General features: G+C 43.4%; 1 protein-coding gene across 11 annotated transcripts in view; it reads left to right on the forward strand.

Moving 5' to 3' along the window:
* Positions 1 to 27,914, forward strand: part of KMT2C (lysine methyltransferase 2C) — a 283,231-nt gene that overhangs the window by 202,707 nt on the left and 52,610 nt on the right. For 10 of the 11 annotated variants that reach the window (XM_061587632.1, XM_061587631.1, XM_061587633.1 and 7 more), the window contains exons 25-31: positions 7,048 to 7,178; positions 8,154 to 8,340; positions 13,225 to 13,323; positions 13,706 to 13,753; positions 22,323 to 22,460; positions 22,593 to 22,625; positions 22,710 to 22,835. In XM_061587632.1, coding sequence (XP_061443616.1) covers positions 7,048 to 7,178; positions 8,154 to 8,340; positions 13,225 to 13,323; positions 13,706 to 13,753; positions 22,323 to 22,460; positions 22,593 to 22,625; positions 22,710 to 22,835 — 762 coding nt within the window. The remainder of the gene's footprint in view (positions 1 to 7,047; positions 7,179 to 8,153; positions 8,341 to 13,224; positions 13,324 to 13,705; positions 13,754 to 22,322; positions 22,461 to 22,592; positions 22,626 to 22,709; positions 22,836 to 27,914) is intronic. The other variant, XM_061587637.1, reaches the window with a different exon arrangement.

Here is a 27,914-nt window from a genome sequence, read left to right on the forward strand (position 1 = left end):
CAGAGTATTGAAGGAACTTGCGGATGTATTCTCGGAACCTCTTGCCATCATCTTTGAGAAATCCTGGAGAACGGGAGAGGTGCCGGAGGATTGGAGACGGGCAAACGTCGTCCCGCTCTTTAAAAAGGGTAAAAAAGAAGAACCAGGGAATTACAGGCCAGTCAGTCTGACTTCAGTACCGGGAAAGATATTAGAACGGATAATAAAAGAGTCCATTGGCAACTATCTAGATGACAATGCTGTGATTAGAAGGAGCCAGCATGGGTTTGTCAAGAAAAAATCCTGTCAAACTAATCTCATCTCTTTTTTTGATTGGGACACTAGCTTAGTAGATGGTGGAAATGCTGTAGATGTCATCTATCTAGATTTCAGCAAAGCGTTTGACAAAGTCCCCCACGACCTTTTGATTAGCAAACTAGTCAAATGCGGACTACATGGAAATACTGTCAGGTGGATTCACAACTGGTTGGAAAACCATACTCAAAGAGTGGTCATCGGTGGCTCTGCTTCGGACTGGAAGGAGGTTTCGAGTGGAGTGCCACAGGGTTCTGTCCTGGGGCCGATACTGTTCAACATTTTTATCAATGACTTAGACGATGGGATGGATGGAAGCCTTATGAAGTTTGCGAATGATACAAAACTGGGAGGGATAGCTAACACAATGGAAGACAGGAATAAAATCCAAAGGGACCTGGATAGACTAGAAAATTGGGCTGAAATTAATAAAATGACATTCAATAAAGAGAAATGCAGGATTCTGCATTTAGGCCACAAAAATAAAATGCACGGGTACAGGATGGGAAATACCCGGCTTAGCAGTAGTGCGTGTGAGAAGGACCTTGGAATTGTAGTGGATCGCAAGTTGAACATGACCCAGCAGTGTGATGCTGCAGCAAAAAAGGCAAACACGGTTTTGGGCTGCATAAACAGAGCTATAGTTTCCAGGTCGAGAGAAGTAATAGTCCCACTATATTCTGCGTTAGTCAGGCCTCATCTGGAATACTGCGTTCAGTTCTGGGCACCTCATTTTAAGAAAGATATAGACAAGTTAGAGCGGGTCCAGAAGAGGGCGATGAGGATGATAGCTGGTATGAAGAACAAGTCTTATGAGGAAAGGTTGAAGGAACTTGGCATGCTCAGTCCGGTGAAGAGAAGGCTGAGGGGTGACATGATTGCACTCTTTAAGTACCTGAAGGGCTGTCACATAGAGGAGGGTACAGATTTGTTCACTGCTGCCCCAGAGGGTAGGACTAGGTCTAATGGTTTTAAGTTGCAGGAGCGTAGATTCAGATTGGACATTAGAAGGAACTTCTTGACAGTAAGGGCGGTTCGGCAATGGAACCGACTGCCTAGGGAGGTGGTATCCCCTTCGCTGGATGTCTTCAAGCAGAGGCTGGACAGCTATCTGCGGGAGATGCTCTAGCTGTGGATTTCCTGCTGTGAGCAGGGGGTTGGACTCGATGGCCTACAAGGCCCCTTCCAACTCTATGATTCTATGAATCTTTTGTTCTAATTGTCTTCCCTCTTGATTTACTCAATTCCTTCTCCATACACCTTCTTTTATACATTGACCCCTTACTGCAACTTTCATTGTCTCCCAGAGCAAACCACTTGAGATCCCTTCTCCCTCATTCTCCCTAAAATAATGTATAATAGTATCCCTAAGCCAATCTTTGATCATTTTGTTGTTCACCAAGGCCAGACTAAATGACTTTCTTGCAGTCGATTGAGGGTGGTGAGATGCACCAAAAGTTACTTCTACTAGTGCATGATCTGAAATTTTTATTAAATCAATATTAGCGTCTACCACCTGATTCAATAGAGTAAAAGTGGTTATCAAAAAATCAACCCGGGACTGTGTGAGGTGCCTTGAGGAGAATGTAAAACTCCTATCCCCCAGATGTAATTCACCCCACCCATCCCAGAGAGACTATTCCCTTAAAATCTTTTAAGAGTTTTAATTGCTTTTTGTATTTTCTACTAACCTTTTACTCTCCTCTACACTGTTTATTTGGTTTAAATCTCTAGAGGAAGCTCCCCTTACATTCCAGTTCAAATCACCTTCCAGCAACAATTCCCCTTGTGAGAAGGCTCTCGCCTTCCTTAAAACCTAAAACTTAAATTGCAGTTGATCCGTGTTTGGAGCGTATATAGAGCCAAGCATGATCAACATCTCTCCTTCTAATCACCCTTCTACAAAAACAAATCTTCCCCTCTTATATTTTAACACCTCGCTGGATCGTCACCTTGTAGTGGTGAGTGGGCTTGCGTGTTCCAATGAACCCTGTGAGCAATGCCATTGGGAGTCATGTACTCCCAGCAGGGTCACCCATGGTGGTAAGGTCAAGGGAGAGGAACCAGACAAAGAACGATCCAAGAAAGTCCTCAATGGCAGAACAGGTGGAGGATAACAATGTGTTTGTTACAACGGCTGTGAAAGCGGATGAAGGCTGCAGCAGACAAAGGACTTCCAATCATCATGGTACCCATGCCATTGGATCAAAGCCTTTTTCTGTCAAGATTGTGTATTGATTGTGGTGCACCAACCTCCCCCCATAAAACAAAGTCCCATGGCGATTGGCAAATGGCAACGAGGGCAGGACTGTGAAATCCAGAAGCCCCTAGTCATGGTCTGGTACATCGGCGGTGGATACAGATTCAGATGGATCCATTGTTAAAGACTTTATTTTGGAAGACAATCTTACTCGGTCATGAGTGATCGCCAAGAAGAAGAAGCTCTAGCGACCAATTGGGAACCAATCACAATTGCAACCCCTTGACACCTAGCTCTACCTGGAGCCACAAATTGCTGGCCAAACCACTTATCCTTTAACGGGGGCATATTTGGAGACATTTTATGGGTCTCCTGCAAAAAAGAAACTGATGGTGATTTCTCCTTTAAATGATGAGTTATCCAAGCCTGTTTAACCACATCTCACATTCCACACACATTTAATGTTACTGTTTTAAAGTTCCAATAAACATTCCCTTGAAACTTCTAGCCCTTTTCTCCAGTACCCTCATACCCGAGGTATTCCTTTTCTCTACCTGAGTATTCCTATTATTAATTCTTAAATAAACACAGAAAAGGTTACTTTTAAAAATCTCCCTCCCACTGTCATTGTTTCCACCTCCCCTTCCATCCCTGTATGTTTTTGCTGGTTCAGAACGTCCTTCCATAATCCAGGCTTCTGCTCCAGCCATTCCCTCCTGGAACCCCTCAGCAAACGGAACTCCCTCAACAGGAGAAAAGAACTTATCAAATGTACACCGACCATGCTATAGTGGAAAATCTTAAAACCACCTTGCTATCAAATGCTCCCTGACCCTTCCATTTATAAAAACAACCATTTATGCCTCAATGTCTATCCTTTAACAATATTTTTTCCTAAGAAAACAGTCTATTTAACCAAATACACTACAGGTCCCTGAGAGATTGTAAGTCTTCATATCATCTTTTCTGTCCTTTCCAGGTGATGCTCATTTACCCTTCATTGATGTTGATCTTAACTCTCTCACAGCTGACACTGTAGGAGCCTCTTCTTGTTGTCCCAGCTCCTGCTGGTGTTTGTGTGCTGTTTACCCCGCCCAGCAGTCTCCCAAATACCAGTTGACATTCTTTTCTGTTCTCTGCTTTCATTCTACTCTAAGCTCAAAAGGCTGCCAGGGGAGGAGGTTTAAAATTTAAAGCTACCAACATTTCAAATGTTTCACTATTGTGAATTAACGAATGAACATTAATTCTATTTTACAAGAAGGACAATGAAGCTGATGGATAGCAGTTTGCCCAGAGTTACCCCATAACCTCTTAACTGAACTGGAGTGCAACAGAATTAGATCATATCAATGGACAAGCAAGGGCTAATTTGCCTATTCGAGGTTACCACAGAGCACCAGGTTGTTAATCAGCATGATCCTCCTTATGGAAAGTGGCAAATGTAACGCCAATATTCAAAAAGGGATCCAGAGGGGATCCCGGAAATTACAGGCCAGTCAGCTTAACTTCTGTCCCTGGAAAACTGGTAGAAAGTATTATTAAAGCTAGATTAACTAAGCACATAGAAGAACAAGCCTTGCTGAAGCAGAGCCAGCATGGCTTCTGCAAGGGAAAGTCCTGTCTCAGTAACCTATTAGAATTCTTTGAGAGTGTCAACAAGCATATAGATAGAGGTGATCCAGTGGACATAGTGTACTTAGACTTTCAAAAAGCGTTTGACAAGGTACCTCACCAAAGGCTTCTGAGGAAGCTTAGCAGTCATGGAGTAAGAGGAGAGGTCCTCTTGCGGATAAGGAATTGGTTAAGAAGCAGAAAGCAGAGAGTAGGAATAAACGGACAGTTCTCCCAATGGAGGGCTGTAGAAAGTGGAGTCCCTCAAGGATCGGTATTGGGACCTGTACTTTTCAACTTGTTCATTAATGACCTAGAATTAGGAGTGAGCAGTGAAGTGGCCAAGTTTGCTGACGACACTAAATTGTTCAGGGTTGTTAAAACAAAAAGGGATTGTGAAGAGCTCCAAAAAGATCTCTCCAAACTGAGTGAATGGGCGGAAAAATGGCAAATGCAATTCAATATAAACAAGTGTAAAATTATGCATATTGGAGCAAAAAATCTGAATTTCACATATACGCTCATGGGGTCTGAACTGGCGGTGACCGACCAGGAGAGAGACCTCGGGGTTGTAGTGGACAGCACGATGAAAATGTCGACCCAGTGTGCGGCAGCTGTGAAAAAGGCAAATTCCATGCTAGGGATAATTAGGAAAGGTATTGAAAATAAAACAGCCGATATCATAATGCCGTTGTATAAATCTATGGTGCGGCCGCATTTGGAATACTGTGTACAGTTCTGGTCACCTTATCTCAAAAAGGATATTCTAGAGTTGGAAAAGGTTCAGAAGAGGGCAGCCAGAATGATCAAGGGGATGGAGCGACTCCCTTACGAGGAAAGGTTGCAGCATTTGGGGCTTTTTAGTTTAGAGAAAAGGCGGGTCAGAGGAGACATGATAGAAGTGTATAAAATTATGCATGGCATTGAGAAAGTGGATAGAGAAAAGTTCTTCTCCCTCTCTCATAATACTAGAACTCGTGGACATTCAAAGAAGTTGAATATTGGAAGATTCAGGACAGACAAAAGGAAGTACTTCTTTACTCAGCGCATAGTTAAACTATGGAATTTGTTCCCACAAGATGCAGTAATGGCCACCAGCTTGGACGGCTTTAAAAGAAGATTAGACAAATTCATGGAGGACAGGGCTATCAATGGCTACTAGCCGTGATGGCTGTGCTCTGCCACCGTAGTCAGCGGCAGCATGCTCTGAAAACCAGTTGCCGGAAGCCTCAGGAGGGGAGAGTGTTCTTGCACTCGGGTCCTGCTTGTGGGCTTTCCCCAGGCACCTGGTTGGCCACTGTGAGAACAGGATGCTGGACTAGATGGGCCACTGGCCTGATCCAGCAGGCTCTTCTTATGTTCTTATGTTCTTATTGCTAGTAGATCCCATATTCTGATTAGGTCCCCAGTTCCTATCATGAATCTTAATTTTGCATGTGTTTGCTTATAAGTCTGTTCCATCCCTTTTATGCATTAATATGTGGATTTAAAAAAAAATCTGTACAGAAATTTGTGTTTAAATACATATCACAAACACATATTGAAATACAAATATTTTAGCTTAAATTATACATTTGTGTACTTGGTATGTTTTTTGAGCCAAGAACCATATTGCAAAGTTCACAGAACTGCAAAATCGAAAAGATAATTGTGTTCTAATCTGTGTATTAGTCTTAGAGGTATGAATTAGGTCAGTTAATTTAAATGGTGGGCCAAACAAAATTCTCCCTTCCTGCAGCATAGAGCTCCTGCTTGCTCTCTTGCCCATCTCACCTTATTCCTGCCATGGTTCACATTGTCTCATGTTGCCATTCAAACCTACCTGTTAGAATGTGACTATAAGCAATTCATTAGTGTTAAGACAGAACCCACAAAGAGGTTTCTTGCAGTCCAACTTTTTGAATATTGTACAGATAGCTAGCATCTCCCCTTGGTAAATTAGTCTAACCTGGTTAAATGTCTCCCTACATAACTTATACACAGACTCCTTGACTTGCTGTTTTTTATGCTCTGTTTAGGACCAGGGATTTATCTCAGTCAAGAACTGGAGCTGGCTACGCTCCTGCTGTGATAAATAACTAATAAAATTGGGTCTTGTTGTCTCAAGTATGTTGTAGTTTTAGGAGGGCTATGTTAATGGAATGTCCTTCTAATATATGTTTGTTTAGAAATGGACAATAACTACAGGGCGGATGATACTACAGTTGGATTGATTGTGTTGATTTACATGTAACTTGTTCGTTGACCTGTTCGTTCATTAAAAATAGGAATTCCCCTCAGTCTGCTAGAAGTCTTCGTTTCTGATGATTTTCTTAGTGTAGGTCCCATATCTTATGCCCTACAGACACTTCCCTAGCAACTGAGAAGGTGCTAAATACATTCCATTGTCACTTCAGTAGCTGAATAGTACTTTTCACACTCAGTTGCTTGAAAAGAAACAAATGACAACCCAGCTAATATAAAGTGATCATACAGTGAGAATTAATGAAATCCTAAAGCACCTAAATAAAGTGTCTGTCTAAGGAATGTAATTCACTAACAGATTTTATTTAATAGTAGCATCTGTCCCCAGAAAGGAGGTTTTGTTGCTGAAATGTTACAAATATAGATATACAATATAGGGCATTCATTTTGTATTTTAAAAAATCATATATTCCTGGAATGCACAGTTCTTTCAATCCAAGCCAATGGTGTTTTTGTAGTCTTGGTTTCATTTCACTTAAAATCTTCAGAAACCTTAAGGAAACATCAAACATCAGTCACCAAATTTCTCCTTCTCTACATATTTGCATTTTAATTTTTACAATCTTGCTGTTTTAAACTAGGAAAAAGAACAGATGCCAAGCAGGAAATTTAACAAAAACTCCCTTGGGGCAGTACCTCAAGTGTGGGCCAGAGTTATAAATAGATTGATAATTGTGCATGTTTGGGATTTCTAGGTTGGAGTGAACAGCTACCAGATACTCCTGTTGAAGAAACTACTCCCATTTCAGAAAATACAGAAAAAATTAAAAAGCGTTACAGGAAAAAGAAAAACAAGCTTGAAGAAATCTTCCCAGCATACTTGCAGGTACAGTCATTGCTATGCATAGTGTGCTGCTTAAGATTAACATTTGCATATATTGAACAAACTGTTAATCGGTGTAAAACCCAAACATTTGCTTTCTAATACGTAATTCATTATCACTCTAAGTTGGTTTTGCATAAAGAACTATCATTTCAACCGTCTCCTCTTGCTATTAAGGCTTAAAACATAAATGACAGATTTCCTTCTAATTTCCTATTTCTTTTGTTTTCTAGGAAAATACAATAAAATTACATTCGATCATAAACAAAATGTCTGTATTAATGTTAATATAAATATTTCAGTTAAAAACAATTTGTCCTTGCTAGGAGGATTTATTTTATTTTATTTATTTATTTATTTATTATTTGATTTATATCCCAACCTTCCTCCCAGCAGGAGGATTTAATTTTGTAGACTGATTCTTGTAAACAAAGGTTATTTTATCAGTGGTTTAGACATTAACTTAATTATTTTCACCCTATATTAAGAAAAATAATCACTGGAGCTTGGATCCTAAGATAAGTAAATTGAAGGAAGTTCACGGAAGGAAAACTTCCAATCCCCTTCTCTCTCTGTCAGCTGTCTGCGTACCACAAGAATCTTCTCCAGAGTGTCAGGGAGATTTTTGAACAGTGTTGGATGGGCATGGGGGACTACTGAGTGAAGGGGGAATTGCCCAAAATTGAAAATGTTCACTCTGTTTACTTAGGGTCCAAACTTTTGAATTCAAAGTAGAGGGCAATAAATTAACTTTAAAACTTTACATTTAAAGTTTAGTCATTTGATGTTGAGTTTCATTTTTCTGTTTTCTAGCAACAATTGGACAGCAGAACGAATTCAATCTGATGAATACTTTTTCTCCTCTAACAAAACAGTTTTGGTTTTGTACTCCAATACTCAAGTATGAGGAACTCTGCAGACTATGAACGATTTTAAAAAAATATAAAATAAAATAATTGTGTTTGTTTTTAATTGCAGGAAGCTTTCTTTGGAAAAGACCTCCTAGATACCAGTAAGCAAAGGAAACCAAGTTTAGATAATATATGTGGAGAAAGCCTTAACAATTTGTGCAAAGCAAATCTGAACACAAATTTCTTAGATCCATCTTCAGATCCACTTCTTAGCTCAACTTCCACTCCAGCTCCATCAAAATCTGGAATGCAAGGTAACTGATATATAATTTTGTACCCTTTGGTAAGAGGGACTTGGAGAGTGGAGTTCTTGAAAGCAAGAATTTTGTAGAGATTGCTACAAGGTCAGTAAGTAAGAAAAGTATTTAGAGTAATTGGTGTAGCTATATTGTTTAATGTAGAAGTGTCTCCTAAATGTATTGTGTATGGGAGTTATTTGCTATTTCATGGTTAGACCTGCTTAGAGGCTTCAGGTTTAAAATCCCCTTATGTGAGAACAGTGCACTTGTTGGCATATCCTCATGTGAAAGGTAAAGAGCTTAGAAAGGTAAAGAGCTTATACATTTACAACATGTCTGGGTTAGTTTTTGTGCCACTGCCACTCCATCTGTTTTCACTACTGCGTTCGTGACTGTAGTGCCTCTGAAAACCAAGGAGATTTCATCCCACAGAACCAAAGCACCTCGGTTTCAATTCCTGGGTAACACACTGATGGGGCATGTTACAGTTCCAACATATGGCTGACTAAATGCTGAATTGGTTGCTTTGCACTAGCAACAAGGCAGGTGATCTAAAAAATGGTGGATGGGTCTGCTAATCATGATCAGATCATTACCTTATCTTGACCCATTCCAATCTGGTTTCAGGCCTGGTTATGGGACTGAATCAGCCTTGGTCGCCCTGACAGATGACCTTTATTGGGAAAAGGCCAGAGCAAGTGCGATCTTGCTACTCTTACTTGACCTCTCAGCAGCTTTTGATAGCATTGACCATTGTATCCTTCTGAGTTGTACTTGGTGAGATGGGTGTCGGAGGCACTGTCTCCAGGGTCATTTTCAGAGAATAGCATTGGGTGAATGTCTTTCAGTCCCCTGGCAGTTGTGCTGTGGGGTGCCACAGGGTACCATTTTGCCCCAAATGCTGTTTAACATCTATATAAAGCTATTGGGAGCAGTCATTAGGAGATTTGGAGTGAGGTGTTAGCAATACACTGATGATACCCACAACTCTATTTCGCTGTAACATCTGAATCAGAAGAGGTTGTGCAAGCCCTGAACCGCTGCCTGGACTCAGTGGTGGGCTGGATGACAGCCAATAAAATGACTGAATCCTAGCAAGATGGAAGTGCTGTGGGTAGGTGGTTCCAGAGTCCAGATAACTGGTCAATTGCCTGCCTTGGATGGAGTTGTACTCCCTCTGAAAGAGCTGGTTCATAGTCTGGGGGTGCTCCTAGATCCATCTTTGTCACTAGAGGCCCAGGTGACTTTAGTGGCCGAGTGCTTTTTAGTAGCTTTGGCTGGTTATACAGCTGTGGCCATTTCTGGACTGGGCCTGACCACTGTCAACAGCCTGACCACTGTTGTCCATGGGCTGGTAACCTCCAGACTGGATTACTGTAATGCACTTTTATGTGGACCTACCCTTAAGGTTGGTCCAGAAGCTGCAGCTGGTGCAAAATGCAGTGGAGTGACTGCTTACTGGGGCAGGATATCACCAACATGTTACCTCACTGCTGAAAGAATTGCACTGGCTACCCATTAGCAACCGGACTAAGTTGAAGGTGCTGGTTTTAGTATATAAAGCCCTATACAGCTTGGTAGCAAGATACCTGAAATATTGTCTTACCTCTTATGTACTCGGTTGATTACTGCACTTTGCAGGTGAGGGCCTCCGGCAGATACCATCTTATCAAGAGGTCCATTCTGCACAACATAGGAAGTGGACCTTTAGTGTAGTGGGACCTACCCTTTGGAATTCCCTCCCCTTAAGTATTAGACATCACTGTTGTCTTGTTGGCACCTATTGAAGGTCTTCCTCTATGCAAGCTTTTTAAGTAGAGACTTTGTCCCAGTTTAATAATAATAATAAATAATAAATTTTATTTGTTAGTCGCCTATCTGTCCGAATCAACGGACACTCCAGGTTTATATCTCTGTTGGAATTGTTTTTTGTGTTTTTTGTTTTGTGTATTTTTAAAAAACATAGAATCATAGAATAGTAGAGTTGGAAGGGGCCTATAAGGCCACCAAGTCCAATCCCTTGTTCAATGCAGAAATCCAAGTCTAGCTGCCTCTTGAATGCCTCCAGTGTTGAGGAGCCCACCATCTCCCTAGGTAATTGGTCCATTGTTGTACTGCTGTAACAGTTAGGAAGCTTTTCTTGATGTTCAGCTGTTCTGGCATCCTGTAACTTGAGCCCTTTATTGTGTGTCATGCACTCTAGAATGCTTGGGAAGAGATCCTGGCCCTCCTCTGTGTGACAACCTTTCAAGTACTTGAAGAGTGCTATCATAACTCCCATCAGTCTTCTCAAGGCTAAACATGCCCAGTTTTTTCAGTCTCTCTTCACAGGGCTTTGTTTCCAGTCCCCTGATCATCCTTGTTGCTCTCCTCTGAACCTGTTCCAGTTTGTCTGCATCCTTCTTAAAGTGTGGTGTCCAAAACTGGACACAGTACTCAAGATGAGGCCTAACCAGTGCCGAATAGAGGGGAACTAGTACTTCATGCGATTTGGAAATTGCTTCTGTTAATGCAGCCTAAAATAGTATTTACCTTTTTTGCAACTGTTGGCTCATATTCAGTTTGTGTTCAAAAGTTCCAAGATCCTTCTCGCATGTAGTACTGCTGAGCCAAGTTTTAACCATATAAGTGTGCACTTGGTTTCTTTTTCCTAGGTGTAGAACTTTGCACTTATCCCTGTTAAATTTCATTCTGTTGTTTTCAACCCAATGCTCCAGCTTATCAAGATCACTTTGAATTTCCAAGGTGTTAGCTGTCCCTCCCAATTTTTGTATCATCTGCAAATATAAGAATCATTCCCTACATCTCCTCATCCAAGTCATTAATAAAAATGTTGAAGAGCATTGGGCCCAGGACTGAGCCCCGTGGTACCTTGCTCATTATCAGCCCCCAGTTTGAGAAGGAACCATTAATAAGCAATTTTTGAGTATGATTCTGTAGCCAACTGTGGATCCACCTAAGTGTTGTTCCATCCAGCCCACATTTAGTTAGCTTGCTATGTTTTTAAGATGTTTTTCATGTTTTTGTTTGCCGTCATGGGCTACTTCTGGTAGGAGGGGCGGGATATACATTTAATAAATTATTTTAATAATTATACCTTGCACGGATACAACTGTCTATGCTGCCTGGCAGCAGGTGTCTGGGGCCTCATTTGGGTTCTTCTGCATTCAAAGCATGTTCTCTGCTGCTGAGCTGTAGCCCTTCCTGGCAGTTTACAGGTAGTACAGAGTTCCAAAACTGTTGTGGGAGTGGGAATTGTATTCATTCTGATTATCTCTTTGTCAGTTCAGCAGATGGCAGCAATTGTACAGTGGCTTTTGAGTACATTCTCTCATAGTAGTGACAGGAGTTCCCCTGATTTAAGGGAGCTCATGTTGCTGAAGCAGTTCAGAAGGCGGCTGGAGTGCAGATGGTATAAAATCAAACATGGGAGCAAATTGTGGTTCCTGTACCAGAACAAAAATGGCTGCTGCTACTATTGTTGTTGTTAATTAGGGGAAGGTGCAAATTCTGAAATATGATTAACCCAAGCTGTTGAAGGCAAGGGTGAGGAACAGTTTTCAGCCCTAAAGCTTCATTGTCTTGTGATCAAACTCGCTACATGCCAGCGGTGGGCAAGGCCAAAACAAATGTGGGTGGGGCTAAGTACTGGAGAAGCTGACATGCACACACATATAGCACACATGACACAAAAATATATGGCACACGTGTGCAGACTCCCACTCTTTCTCCAGAGGTGGTAAACACATGACATGGTAGGTTACACTGCCCTCTCGTGGCCGGCGATAGGAAATACAAACTGGTCTTTGTGCATTGGGCATGCCCCTACCTAGTCCATCTCCTGTCTCGGTACAGAGCAGATGTATGTTTCATTCTGTCCACTTTTATAACAGGTTTGTGCTTCTTGTTTCTTACCATGGGCATTTGTGGGGGTGCTTGGTCAAGCTGGCATTCACACACAAACACACATCACATATAAATATACTGCACACAGCACACACATATACATATGCAAACTCCCAGTCTTTCTCACATGTACACACATTTTTCACTCTTAATTGCCAAAAAGGGTGATCTTCATGGAGATTGCATGGTTAATCCTTCCAAGCTGTGTCCATCCTCTCCACCACATCAATTAAGCTTGAAAAAAGCCTTCCACTGGCATAAAGATGGAAATGGACTGCCTTCAAGTCGATTCCGACTTATGGCAACCCTATGAATAGGGTTTTCATGGTAAGCAGTATTCAGAGGGGGTTTACCATTGCCTTCCTCTGAGGCTGTGACTGGCCCAAGGTCACCTAGTGAGCTTCATGGCCGTATGGGGATTTGAACCCTGGGCTCCCAGGTCAAAGTCCAACACCTTAACCACTACACCACACTACTGTCTAATTATAGTGGGGGTTGTTTCCAACAGAACATCACAGCTGACACACACACACACACACCTTGGACCCCCATGCTGTAGTTAAGCTTGAAAAAAGGCTTCTACTGACTCAAAGAGGAGCCTTTTTTCAAGCCTAAAATCTGGGGAGGGGGAGGGGAGATGCTGCAGGCAGGCTGCACCCACCCCACAGGCTGCCAGTTTCCCACAGTTGATTTAACTCACTGTAGGCTAATTCCCAAAGGGTTTGACGGTTCTGTATTTCCAACTATTTACTTATTTAAAGCACTTATATGCTTTAAATAAGCATAACCTGAAAACACCTTTCAGGTTACAAAGAAACTTTCGAGACTAATTTTAGCAGAAATGTAAGAGAGACAATAAATGAGAAGCATCTGATTGGAGAATCAGATTCTCAATAAAAATACTCAAATCCAGGGCAAATGGTTAAATGACTGAAAAAATACATACAGAATCATGGTTATTATGATTTAGTGTAAAGAATATATTTTTTGTAGGTGCCTCTGATGACTCATTAGCTGCCCTTGTGCTGAATACGGATGATGACATTCTTGGAATTCTTTCTGATGATTTAGTGAAATCTGGGGATCATTCAGGTACATGCATAAGTTCTTGTTGGTTTTATGAAATTTGTCTTGATTTGTGAAGTCATCCTGTGTTGGGTTTATGATTATATGCAACTATTTATATATGTATTTATGTAAGTACACGCTAGAGTACTTAAGTAAGTACACTTCTGCTAGAAAAGGATTCCTCTCTCTTGCTTTGATGAGTAAATCTGCCCTTTACTTTACTTTGCAACTTTGCTTTATGGGTATTAAGACAACTTTTTAAAATCTTGTTGGTGTCTGGCATTCCCATGTACCGTTTCAGCATGCAGCTATATGTACTTTTGATTTATGTTCTTGCTTTTTTCAGTCACTCTCTTTTTTTCTTTCTTGTTATAATCATCCATTTTATCTGGTTTGGATCCTGTAGGTCTTGATTTATGCACTTTCCAGGTTGAGAGCTCATCCTCACCTTTTGGTAAGGAAATAAAGTGGGTGATTCATGGTTAGAAGTAGTTATTTTTCCTAGTGGTTTCAGCTGACTTTTTTATTTTTTATTTTTGCATGTGTAAATATCTTTCATCCCGTCACTAAAAATGCTTTCACCTTCTCTGTGTACTTGTGCAAACTGTGTACAGAGTCTTGTGCAAACTTAATTACCAGCCTGTGCAGTGCGCCTAGTAGTGTTTCAGAATTTTGTTTTAAAAATGTTGTGAATAACTGGATTTGTGTGTGTATCTTTCACAGTGCAACATAACATGCTTCTTTCCTTCCTTCTGCACTATTTAAGTGTGCTTTATAAAGCATTACATGTATCTTATCACAGTGGTAGATTTGTTTTTAATTTAGTTTGTTGTATTATGAAAAGTTAACATCAATTTGTTTGGCCCTGGATAGTCATTGCAACTATGCCAAACATAAATACAAGTTTGGAGCCATTATTTTAAAATAAATAATGTAAACTATTATCTTTTTAAGTTGCTTGCAATTTTTAAAATGGCTCCAACATTGTGTTTCCAGCATTATATATTTGTTTTAATAGTTTATATAGTGCTTAGTACCATAGTTATTGAGTGGTGATTGTGATGAGTGAGTGTGCTGCTTTAGATTTAGACCTATATTAAGTAATACTTGCATGTAGAATCTCCAGAATTCTATCATCCTTAGGCTGGAAATTCTAATTTAAAAGAAAAAGAAAATCTCGTTAAAATCTCCTCAACAACCAGCACTATATCACTTCTCAAGAGTGACCCACCAGAAAGACAGATCAGAAATAAGCTGGATATCAGACAAGTTGAATAAAATTCAGTTGAGCTCAGACAAGTAGTGCTATGTGCTACTTAGCAAAATGCAGTCTTCCAATGTTCACTAGCTAATCCAACACAGGGAAATATTTCATTCCAAGCATCATTGGTGTGAAGTGATAGCAGGAATCAGTTTAGTATAGTTATCAGCAGAGATTTTCCAAGTGGTTCAGACCTTCTGCAGTCTGGCCCAATAGGAGATGTGAACAAATCCTTGGTAGCGTGCTTTGACGTGTTTTTCAGATACTTCAAAGACAAATCATTCACATCCACCATGATTCAGATGAGTTAATGCAGATAAGTCAGTGGAAGTGTCCAGAACACTATCTGCTACAGAGATAGCCTTGCTTCAGTTATCCATGTCCTGTAACCTCACTCTTGGACTATAGCAATGCATTGTACATTGGGCTGCCTTTGAAAACAGACCTGACATTTCAATTAGTTCAGAATATGACTGTGAGACTGCCAACTGGGACTGGGTAATATGAGCTCATCACATAGTGCTTCATCATCAACTCTCAGTCCATTTGCAGGCTCAATTCAAGATGAGTGACATTTAAGGCCCTTCACAGCTTGGGACCAGGGTTCCTGAAGGACCACCTTTTCCCGCATGTATCTACCTTGACTTTGACATATTTGTAGACTGTTCTTCAAATGCCCTTGCTGAGTGAGATGTGGCAAGTGGCTACAGGAGAGAAAGGTCTTTTCAGTGGTGACACCCAGCTGTGTGTGGTATGGCCTCCTCAGAGATGCTCAACTGCCATGGTGTCATTTTTATTTTCCCAGGCCCTTTAATCTGTTTTAGCTTTCAACTGTTTTTACTCTGTTAACTGTTTTTATGCTGTATCTATACTTTTTAAAATTGTTACTGAATTTTAAATTGTTTTATTTCTTGTTGCAAGCTACTTTGAGAACTTTTTTACAGGGTAGCATGTATACATACTGTCAAGAAAGGAAATAAGTCAAAAGGAAGAAGGCAAACAGAGTCTAGGGTTAGATTTATTATAGAATAGATGAAGGTTCTGATCCAGGAAAAGCAATTCCAAGGGGAGATGATAGCAAGTAGACAAAGGAGGAAGAGCTGGGAGGGAGTCTTCATCTGTGAATGTGCAAATAAGCTGTAGTTGTAATGGATGATGCACCCAAACTCCAGGAAATTCAGGCCAGCATCTACCAGGAAGTGACTTGTTGAACAAAACAACTACTGTAGAATTATAGGAGAAAAGGCCAAGCAGAGTGTAGGTTTTTGCTGACCAGTGAACATGTTTGCCATTCCCAGAGCCAAAGGTGGAAAGTGACACAAGAATGTTTGTGTCAATCTACACTTAACACCTAAGGACAACTCCTTGGCACCTAGTGTATTCTTATATCTCTTTGGCAAATGCTCATCGCTAGAAAAAGTAGTAAATTGCAGTAACTTATGAAAAGGCTAGAATCATCCATTCCCCGGAGGTTCCTGGAGGCCAGCCATTGGCCTTGGGAGTGGCACCTCCCTCTGGATCAGTAGGCAGGATCCACTTCTGATGACTTCACCCCAGGGGAAGGGCCATCCTGCTCTCCCCAGACCAGCCCTGCCTGCTGCAGCGTTATTTGGGTCCTGCTGTGCTCCATAAGAGCCCAGCAGTTTCAGCATTTAAAACTTCACCCTTTTCCCCTCGTTTGTTTTGTTTGTTTTTCTTTTCCTTTCAGTTTTTTCTCTCTGCTCTCCCTTCCCCCCCCCCATCCTTAGCTGAGTGCGGGGGCTGGAAACCACTTAGGCACGCCGGTGCGAGGGTTTTTTTTTTCTGTAGTGGGTCACGTCTCTTCCCTCACAGAGGCGTGACTACTCCCCAGACAAGCTGCTGCTGCCATGCCGCTGAGATTCTTTTGCCACCGTGCTTAGCACAGATAAGCTCTATTTCTCGGCTGGAGAGGGAAGAGCGGCTTTATTGACCCCCCCAACCCCCCTCACCATAGGATCAGGTGGGGTCGCAATGCATGGAGGCACCATAGAGGATCTAGGCTGCCTCTCAGAGGAGCCTGAGACCTCTAACCACAGGAGGGGCGTGGCCAGGTTTCGGCGCCAAACGTGCAAAACGCAAATGGAGGGGGTGAGTATTGATTTTTTGCCTTTTCCAGGGCACAGGAGTTCCCTAAATTCCTGCATTGGATTAAGGGCATAGTGGCCAAGGAAGTACAGGGAATAGGTTGCTTATGGCCCAATGCCCCCCCTCGTGAAAAGAAAAAGAGGAAGCCTTCAAAGAAGAGGGCTTAGGTGAAGAGGAGGCGAACTAGGTCCCCGTCTCCAGTTTCCTCCTCCTCTTCCTCATCAGCTTACCCTTCCCCCCATTCTTCCGCCTCTTCCTCTCAGTCATCCCCAGAGCCAAAGAAGAGCCATGGCAAGGGACGGAAGTGCTCTTCTAAGACAAAACATACAACCAAGGGGAAAATGGTTAGGAAAAGGGGACATAATAAGGCAGTGGCGACTGCTTTGGGACTATCAGATTCAGGGGGGCAGTATTCTTTTGAGGACAGGGAGGAAAGGGAGCTTTCAGAGGAAGAACTGGAAGCCCCACCTTCCAAGGGCAGGCTGTTCCAAGCTGAATTTTACCCACCTTTAGTGGCTAATGCTAGGCAGATACTGGAATTCCCAGATGAAAATGAGAAGAACCTGGAAACTTCAACACCCTCTACTAAAAAGGGCTCAAGATCTGCTTTTCTGGAGGGTCGACCATGACTGGCCACACTCCCCTTTCCAAATTCCTTTCATGATTTGTGGAAACAGGAATGGGTGAACCCCACTAACATAAACACAGGCTCATCAGCAAGCACTACTCCTTTCCAGTCAAAGTGATGGAACAGTTGAGAACTCCAGCTGTGGACCCACCCGTGGCTGCCTTATCTTCATAATTGATCATCCCATTGGAGGGAGAAGAGGGTCCCAGAGACTCCTGTGACAAGCTTGTGGAAGTGGCACTGGCACTGAGAAGGAACTTTGAAGCTGAGGCAGCTGCATTCCAAGCTTCTGCAGCTACATCAGTGATGGCTCGGGTCTGCATGCTTTGGGCAGAGGAGCTCATGTCCAGAGAGGATGTTCCCAAGGACATTAAGGGCTGAAGAAGCTCTCAATAGCATAAGCTTTTCAAGCAGACGCCTCCAGGGATGCCCTACAGTTTAATGCTAGAGCAATGGTAGCCAGCACAGTAGCATGACGCAACATCTGGCTATGACGCTAGGAGGTGGGTCCGGGTTCCCAGAGTCGTTTGGCAAGTTACCCCTTTAATGGGTCCAGCCTATTCAGGGACTCTCTGGATAGGGTGCTGGTCAAAATTAGACAAACAGAAAGCCCTCCCAAGCGCCAAGAAGGATGACACAGGCAGCAGCAGTCCTTTTGGAGCTTCAAATGTTATACCAGAGTATATCTGGAGGCTACAAATCATGCTGGGGGAAGTCGGATAAACCTTCAGGAGCATCATTCTCACTCACCCAACACACATCCACCTACTCTGCTGGAAGCAAGTTCCAGAAAGGAGCAAAGAAAGACCAGTCGGCATGATGTCATGTCTGCAGTCCCACAGGGCGCCATTGGGGGCAGGCTCCTGCAGTTTGTGCATGTGTGGGCAGAGACAACAGACAGATGGGTCCTCAAAACTGTTTCTTACGGATACTCCCTAGAGTTTTCCAAACAACCAAGGGAGAAATTTATAGCTACACCAAGGTCCAGGAATCCACACAAGCACCAGAACTTCACAGAGGCTATCAGTCACCTATTGGCAATCCAAGCAATAGAATCTGTCCTGAGTCAGGAACAGGGGAATGGAGTGTATTCCATTTTCTTTCTCGTTTTGAAGAAAAATTGGAGTACCAGGGCGATACTCGACCTCAAGTGGCTCAACAAGAAAGTGGCCTACAAACGCTTCCAGATGGAAACACTCAAGTCTATCTCAGAGGCCATCACTCAGAACGACTGGATGGCATCCATAGATGTGTCAGAGGCCTATCTTCATATTCCTATCCACAGGGAGCACAGAAAATACCTGCGCTTCTGCTATGGTCAGAACCATTTTCAATACAGAGCACTCCCCTTTGGGCTCACCTCTTCCCTCAGGGTTTTCACAAAGGTCCTGGTGGCTCTGGTTGCGCATCTGAGAACTCTGGGGGGGTGTCTACACCCTTATCTAGATGACCTACTGGTCAGGGCACCATCAAGAGTTCAGTGCCACAAGGATGTGGAAACCACTCTGGAGCGTCTTCAGATGCGTGGGTTCATGGCCAACATAGACAAGAGCATATTGGTACTGTTGCGGGTGATTTCATATCTAGGGATGGTGATAGACTCAAAGAACTTCTGGATCCGGCTCACCGAAGAGAGGATCTCCAAGATTTAACACAGAAGGTGGTCCACCTCAGAGTCGACATATATGATGACCTTGGCCAAGTATGCTGGTCCCAGTTCCACTCCCGCCTGTTACTTCAAAGGCTAATTCCATTTCAACTCCAGACTTCCAGTCGAAACACATGTTGATACCAGTTCCTCAGAACCTATGCCAACAATTGAGGTAGTGGCTGGACTCCCATTGATTGATAGGGGGTGAGTCTACAATCCCCAGTTCACAAAGTGGTGACGATGGATGCAAGCATGTTCAGCTTGGAGCACGCATGGAGACGAATGTGGCTCAAGGGATGTGGTTTACCAGTGAAACCAAGCAGAGCATCAACTGGCTAGAGCTTTGAGCAGTGAGGCTAGCATTGCTGACCTTTGCACCACACATCAGGGGTTGCCACATCCTTGTTTGGACCGACAACGTTTCATCAAAAGCATATCTCAACCATCAGGGAGGGAACAGGTCAAGGATCCTGATGGAAGAGGCACAGCGCATTTTCAACTGGGCAGAGGTATACTTGCTGTCCCTATAGGCAGAACACGTGGCGGAGCTTCAGAATGTGAAGGCAGACTGGCTCAGTTGGACCAGGATCTCCGACTGGGCATGGCAGTTGCATCCAGAGGTTTTTCATCAGGTGACTGAACAATTTGGTTGTCCGATCATTGACCTCTTCACAGACACACACAATGCACAGGTCAACCTGTTTTTCTCTTGATATCAGTCCCAAGAGACACAGGGAATGGATGCCTTACTAGTGGATTGGCCGGAGGGCCTACTGTATGCCTTTCCGCCCTTCAATCTCTTACTACAAACTATCAAGAGGATCAGGATGTTGAGGGCAGAGATGATTCTGATAGCACCCTTTTGGCCACAGATGCTATGGTTCCTGGAACTAATGCATCTGGCCTCAAGGAAGCCATGGACTCTGCCTCACAGGGAGGACCTGTTGAGGCAGGGCCCAGTGGTTCATCCCAGGCCAGAACTCTTTCGACTGACAACATGGTGGTTGAGCAGTTCTGGTTGAAGGAGCTGGGTTTTTCAGGGGTTGTGTTGGATACCTTACTAGCCTCCAGAAAGGCTTAGACTAACAGGGCATACAGTTCCACATGGAGGGCCTTCCTTATCTGGTGTCAGGTGAGGGGGAGGGACCCATCTTTCAGGAACATGGCAGATATCCTGGGATTTCTGCAGTCTGGTTTGGACAAGGGTCTTAGCACCAGCACAATTAAATGATAGGCATCAGCCCTTGACAGTGTACTAGGATGCAGGGGAGATTTCTCAGTTTCTTCACATCCACTCTTTAAATGGTTTATCAGAGGGGTGGGCCTGAGGAACCCTCTGGTGGTCCATTGTTTCCCCTCATGGAACCTCTGCTAGGTCCTTACAGCTCTCATATCCCCCCTTTTGAACCACTAGTCAAGTGCAGCTTAAAATTACTAACCCTGAAGATGGTTTTCCTGGTGGCAATTGTCTCTGCTTGGAGGGTCTCAGAGCTCAGGGATCTCTCTTCCGATTCTCAGCTGTGTATTTTTCATGGAGATAGGGTGGTTTGAGGACAGACCGCTCCTTCATTCCCAAGATCAATTCGCTTTTTCACAGGGCTCAGGAGGTGGTTTTGCCATCATTTTGCCGGAATCCTTATTTCCCTAGGGAGAAGGCATGACACACCCTGAATGTGCGTAGGGCTCTCCATTTCTACCTGGACAGGACATCACAGTTCAGAAAATCTGAGGCACTGTTTGTATCCTTTGGAGGGACCTCCCAAGGATTTAAGGCTTCCCCTTCTTCGATTTCCCCCTGGCTTAAGGAGGCAATAGTTCAGGCCTACCAGTCATTGGGGAAAATCTCCCCCGGGGATGTTTAACAGCACATTCTTTGAGGGGGGCTTCTACCTCAGCAGCGTACAAGGGTAGCTTTCCCATGTGAGACATTTGTAGGGCAGCAACATGGGTTTCAGTTCACACGTTTGCTAGACACTATAAAGTTGATTCATAGGCCTCTGCCAATGCAGTCTTTGGGCAGAGAGTATTGCAGTGGGTGGTTAGGATGTGACCTGCATTCCTGGAATCCCGCCCTGGTTAAGGGCTCTGATATATCCCAAGGCCAATGACTGGCCTCCAGGAACCTCTAGGGAAAAATGGAAATTCTTATTGTGATTTTCTGTTCCCAGGGGTTCCTGGAGGACAGTCCCCACTGCTTCATTCCAGGGTTTCTTGGGCGATGCAAGTCGGGGACTAGCGGCTTCTGCCAGCGCCTTATGTGTGGGGTGGTAGTTAGGGCTACCCGGGGATTTCCTGGCAATTTTCTACTCCTTTCTTCAGTTTATGTTCAAGTCAGGGAACGTCGGAAGGATGGACTCCAATATTCAAGTCAGGTGATCTGGGGTGGTGGTGAAGGGGTGATTTTGCTTGTCCAGGCAGTCTGGAGAGAGCGGGATGGCCCCTCCCCCAGGGTGAAGTCATCTGAAGTGGACCCTGCCTGCTGATCCAGAGGGAGGTGCCATTCCCAAGGCCAATGACTGTCCTCCAGGAACCCCCAGGAATAGAAATTCACAGTAAGAATTTCCATTTTTCCTGACCCTAGTAGGCTATTTTTCAGTCACCAGATGAAAACACAAATTCTGTGTATAAAAGTACAGTAGGGCCCCACTCATACGGCAGGTTAGGTTCCAGACCCCCGCCAGAAAGCTGATCAGCTGTAGCATGGGGGTCTGGAACCTAACCCGCTGATCAGGCTGGAAGAGGAGAAGATCAGCTGTAGAGCGCTATAGCTGATTGTCGCCTCTTCCAACGCAATCAGCTTGAGCGGGAGTCTGATCGTGCCAGAAGAGGAGATGATTTTCCCCTCCTCCTGTGAGATCAGCTGGAGCGGGGGGAGCTCCAGTCCCCCCTCCAGCTGATTGCCCCGCTGGCGCCATATTAACGGAACACCGAAAAGTGGGGCGCCAAGAAGCAGGGCCCTACTGTATATCAGTTCTAAAGTTAAAATGTTTCTTTACTTCTGTAACTACTCAAAAGAGAGCTTTGTAGTGTCCATAGAATAACTCCTACTTGCTGATAAAAAAGCCTTAATGTGTAAATATTTTGATCACTTTTTTGGTATAGACATATGTTGAATTTTATAGTTATTTTGTTGAAGTTGTTAAATTCTTAATCTCACACTGGCCTATGATTAATCTTAATCTTCAGTCAAATTTGGATTACCTTATGCAGAAAACATCTGTTTCTTAAACAGGCCAAATGAGTTTAGGTGGGTTAAGTTTTGTTGAATTCATTATAGAAAAGTGTGCTTCAAATAATTTTTCTAAGCATTTTGTTAAACTAGGTGCTTAAACATATTGATTGTCTTTTAGTTAAAACCATTCTCTTCCTTCTATCAGCTGGGCTAGATATTGGATCCATCTCTGATGTTCCTTCCTCTATACCTCCACAAAGTGTCAATCAGAGCTCACGGCCACTGAGTGAAGAACAATTAGATGGAATCCTGAGCCCTGAACTGGACAAGATGGTCACAGATGGTAATTGTTTATTTTATACCATTGCCTTATAAAGGAACCTATTTTTAGATTTACTTTGTACTTGAAATTCTTGGTTAATTTGTTGCAATTATCTGGTATAAATTATAATTGCTAATGTTCTACTTTCTTCAGGTGCAATTCTTGGTAAACTGTACAAGATTCCAGGTACGTTCTCTTGCTTTTTAACATCCATTTATGAAGCTTACTATATGCAGCCATACCTGTATACTCACATGCAGTGTTTTACAGAACTGGGAGGAAAGGATGTTGAAGATCTGTTTACTGCTGTATTGAGCCCTTCAGCTACTCAAACAACTCCTTTGCCACAGCCCCCACCACCTCCACCTCCTCAGCTAATGCATATGCACAATCAAGGTTTGTTTTCATGTTAGGGTTTTTCATTTTAAAAAAACAAGCCATTCATGCATCATTGTTGCCCAATATTGTGAAGACTAGAAGTTAAGAGTAATTACTGCTTTTTATAATTATTTCTATCCCAATAAAGGAGATAGATGTGTCAATTTTCATACACTGCCTAGATATCTCATGTCTCATTTTGCGAGAAATATATTAGATTGTCTCTGCCTAGCATAGTGGTGGGCAATCTTTGTCCTCGGGGCTGCATGTGGTGCTGCAGATGGTACAAGGGCCATTCTTGCTTCCCCTGCCATGCTGGGTGTGAGTAAGTGAGTGAGTATTCTGCAATGCTGCCAATTCCATCTACTTTTGACTCTTCTCTCCCCCACCCCAACAATCGTGCAGCTCCTGGCAGTTTACCCCAGAGGGTATGTAGACTTTGAGATAAAAAAGATTATCCACCTTTGGTTTAGGAGTCAGAGGCTGGTGTGCTTATAGTGACTGTTATCTGGCAACAAGTAGCTGATCTGCTATAATAACAGAGTCATGGACCCTCTGGCTGCCACAGGCTTAGCAGATCTGATGTCTTAGGGAACCTGGCCAGCAGACCAATCCTGGTTTGCCAGGGGGTCTAGTCTGGTCCATTTCCCCCAAACCACACCCACCTGTCAGTCAGCTGACATAACTTGTAACATTATATGATTGAAGTGAGGGCAAGGTTTGATTCTCGCTTGCTGCAGCAGTGTGGGGGGGGGACAAAGGGGAGAAGGCCATTCTCCCCCTTGTTCCTCCGTCCTGCCACTGCTGCCAGTGAATGAAGCAAAAGAAAGAATCCTGCATATTAAAATGCAGACTTCCTCTTCTCACTTCCTGCAGGTGGGAGGGTGAAGAGGGACGCCCCCCCCCCCGTGTTTCTGTGGCAAGTAAGAGAAAGAAGTCTCAAGTGGGCACTTGAGAAGCCCACAAGGGATTTTGAGAGATGGGCGGGACAACTCACCTGTCAGTCATGTGATGTCATAAATGATATGTGATTGACAGGTGCACAGCCCTGCCTACCTGTCACATTTGTCCCACAAAGCTGATTCTGATAAGAATCTGGCCAATGGAGTCAGAAAGGTTCTCTAGGGCTAGTGCTTCTATGTTAAGAGGACTTAGGGAGACTTTAGGATTTGAATTCTGATATCAGTGAGCCCCTGTGATTAAATTTAATCTATAAAATTGCTGCCATTGTGCCATAGGTCTTCTCCTGTGTTCATTTTAGATATTGTAGGGCAGGGGTGGACAACATGTGGGCCTCAGCTTAATTTCATGCAGCCCTTGGCCTAATTTCAAAAGCCCTCTGAAAGCTATCAGTTCAGACCTCTGGCAAGAGCTATCTGTTCTTCCCTCAGCAGCCCATTGGGTAGGATGGACAGAAAATAAGGGGTGGTAGGGAGAGAAAAAGGGGGCGACCTACCCACTTTTGCCTGTGTATACTCCCACCCCAGATTACCCCTGTGTTAACAGGAAAAAAAATCTCCATCTTTGTTGTAGGGGTAGATGATACAAGGAGCACTTCAACTTGTCCTCTCGACCCTTGCCCTTCTTGGCTTATTAAAGCTTGCCGAGGGGGTCTGACCGAGTGGATCCAGGGTGTGGTCAACACATCATTGCAGGAGGGAGTGGTTCCAGCCGCCTTGAAAGAGACGGTGATTCAACCATTCCTAAAAGCCCATCCTGGATCCATTGGTTTGTGACAATGACCGACTGGCTGCAAATACCCCCTTCTTAGGGAAGGTGATTGAGAGGGTTGTGGTGCAGCAACTGCAAGTACTCTTGGATGAAACAGATTATCTTGACCCATCCCAGTCTGGGTTCAGACCTGGTTATGGGACTGAATCGGCCTTGGTCGCCCTGATGGGTAACCTTTATTGCGAGAAGGACAGGGGGAGTGAGACCCTGTTATTCTTACTTGATCTCTCAGTGGCTTTTGATACCATTGACCATGGTATCCTTCTGGGCCGACTTGGTGAGCTGGGTATTGGAGGCACTGTTTTACAGTGGTTCCGATCCTATCTCCAGGGTCGCTCTCAGGGAATAGCATTGGGTGACTGTCTTTCGCCCCCCTGGCAACTGTGCTGTGGGGTGCCGCAGGGTACCATCTTGTCCCCCATGCTGTTTAACGTCTATATGAAGCCCTTGGGAGCAGTCATCAGGAGCTTTGGGGTGAGGCATCAGCAGTATGCTGATGATACCCAGCTCTATTTCTCTGCAACATCTGAATTGGGAGAGGCCGTGCAAGCCCTGGACCGCTGCCTGGACTCGGTGCTGGGCTGGATGAGGGCCAATAAACTGAGTCTGAATTCTAGCAAGACGGAGTCGCTGTGGGTTGGTGGTTCCCGAGTTCGGATAATTGGTCAGCTGCCTGCTTTGGATGGGGTCGTACTCCCTCTGAAAGCGCAGGTCTGTAGCCTGGGGGTACTCCTGGATCCATCTTTGTTGCTAGAGGCCCGGGTGACCTCAGTGGCTAGGAGTGCCTTTTACCAGCTTCGGCTGATGAGACAGCTGCGGCCGCTTCTGGACCGGGATAGCCTGACCACTGTTGTCCACCAACTGGTAATCTCCAGGCTGGATTACTGTAATGCTCTCTATGTGGGGCTGCCCTTGAGGTTGGTCCGGAAGCTGCAGCTGGTGCAAAATGTGGCGGTGAGACTGCTCACTGGGGCAGGGTATTGCCAACATGTCACCCCGCTGCTGAAAGAACTGCACTGGCTGCCGATTTGCTACTGGGCCAAGTTCAAGGTTCTAGTTTTGTTGTACAAAGCCCTATACAGCTTGGGACCAGGATACCTGAAAGACCGTCTTACCCCTTATATACCCCGTCGATCACTGCGCTCTGCAGGTGAGGGCCTCCTGCAGATACCATCTTATCAGGAGGTTCATTCTGCACAATATAGGAAACGGACCTTTAGTGTGGCAGCACCTACCCTGTGGAATTCACTCCCTTTGAATATTAGGCAGGTGCCATCTCTGCTATCTTTTCAGCGCCTTTTGAAGACTTTCCTCTTTCAACAAGCCTTTTAGGATGAGACCTATCCCAGTCTGCGTCTGTGTTAGAATTGCTTAATATGTTTTTTAACTCTTTTTTAAAGTTGTTTTTTTTTAAATGTTTTCAACGCTGTTTTGTTTTAATGTATTTTAAGATCTGTTTTTATGATGTTTTAAAATGTTTTTAGCACTTTGTTTGCCGCGCTGGGCTCCTGCTGGGAGGAAGGGTGGGATACAAATTAAATAATAAATAAATAAATAAATTGTAATAAATGTTAATAGGAAACGTAATAAATAAGGCTTTAACAGTTTGAGATACGACTTCCTTTTATACTACAGATATTATTCCAGGTCAGTTAATTGCCCTAGCGTAGTTTTTATTTGCAAGCTAGAAGAGTGCTTTGTGGTACATAATATGCCTCAAGTGAGCTTTTGAGGTCAGGAAGAAATTTCCTTACATTTAGGTTTTGAATGGGGTTTCCCCATTGCATTGAGGTTTCAGAGGAGGCCACAACTAAAGACAGGACATTGGATGGGGAAAACAAGAGGTGAAGTTTCTTTTGAGGGAAGCTCAACATACAGGCATACCCTGCTTTAACGTTCGCAATGGGACCGGAGAGTATACTTAAAGCAAAAATAAACGTTAAGTGAAGCAATTGTCGTCACTTGTAATGCACGCAATCACCACTAGATGGCAGCGGCGTCATGCCAAAAAAGTGTATGTTATTGCGAAACACATGAACGTTAAGCGGGGTATGGGGACGTATGGAGCATGTACATTATAGCAAGGCGACGTTAAGTGGGGTATGGGGACGTATGGAGCATGTACATTATAGCGAGGCGACGTTAAGTGAAGCGACGTTAAGCGGGGTATGGGGACGTATGGAGCATGTACATTATAGCGAGGCGACGTTAAGTGAAGTGACGTTAAGCGGGGTATGGAGACGTATGGAGCATGTACATTATAGCGAGGCGACGTTAAGTGAAGCAACGTTAAGTGGGGTATGCCTGTATAAGTTTACTTTCATACTTTTAAGCTGATATAACTACCTACTGAATGATTTTTTTGCCTTACTTGAAATGTTTGAGACTTGTGGGTTTCATGGATTCCTATTGATTGCTCATGCCACCTGGATATTGCCTATTAAACATTCCTCAGTGATATAAACTTATGTCAGATGTGTAATGAATGGAAGATCTATTTTTCTTTTTTAGTGTAGGAAATTGAACTAAGTTCACTTCCAACTTTACAAGTCTGTGATGTATTAAAAGAGTAAAAATGATGTCTGTACTCATCAGGACTTGTATATCTTGGCATCCATCAGTTATATGTGTTTGTAGGGAGAAGAGATCTGAGATACAGACAGACTTTGAAAGGGACTCTTAACAATGTGGAGAATTGTAGGTTATTACACTATAATCCACAAAGACACTCAATTTCTCTTTGTGTGTGTGTGTGTGTGTGTATTTTAGTTATTTTTTCTTTGATTTTCATTCCATTATTTAATTACATCACCCCAAAATAATAATCTATAAATGTTAATGTCAGAATGGGACTCACACCTGTCCTTTCAGAGACTTCAGAGCTATGAAAATGGATTTTCAATTCATTGTGTATCAATCTGCACCAATGAGCATATTGATAGTGGCCGAAGAACCAGAACCAAACTAAAAAGAAATCCAACTCAGAACACTTATTTTCCATCCCCCTCCCAAAAAAACACCAAGTTAGCATGTCTTCAGGGAAGATGCTATTGGGGGAGGGGAGAATGATAGCCAGGGAGGATAACCAAGATTAAGCTAAAAGTTGGAAGAGGAGATCAGGAGAGAGAGAACCTTTGTGAGTTTCCCTAATGTAAAACTCCTCTCATTTCAGATTTCCAGCCACACTCTGGTTCTCTCTGGTTGCACCCCTAAATTATTTATTAAAAATTAGTCCTCCTTTGATTTATGACTTGAGCCAAATTTCTGAGTCGTCTTTGTTCTTCTTTATTTAATTGCGTCCTTGAATCTTATCAACAATAAGTCATAGGTATTGCTCAAGCCTGGAAGAACAACCTTGAAACCATT

Source organism: Rhineura floridana, chromosome 10, assembly GCF_030035675.1.
Source record: "Rhineura floridana isolate rRhiFlo1 chromosome 10, rRhiFlo1.hap2, whole genome shotgun sequence".
NCBI classification, from domain to species: Eukaryota; Metazoa; Chordata; class Lepidosauria; order Squamata; family Rhineuridae; genus Rhineura; species Rhineura floridana.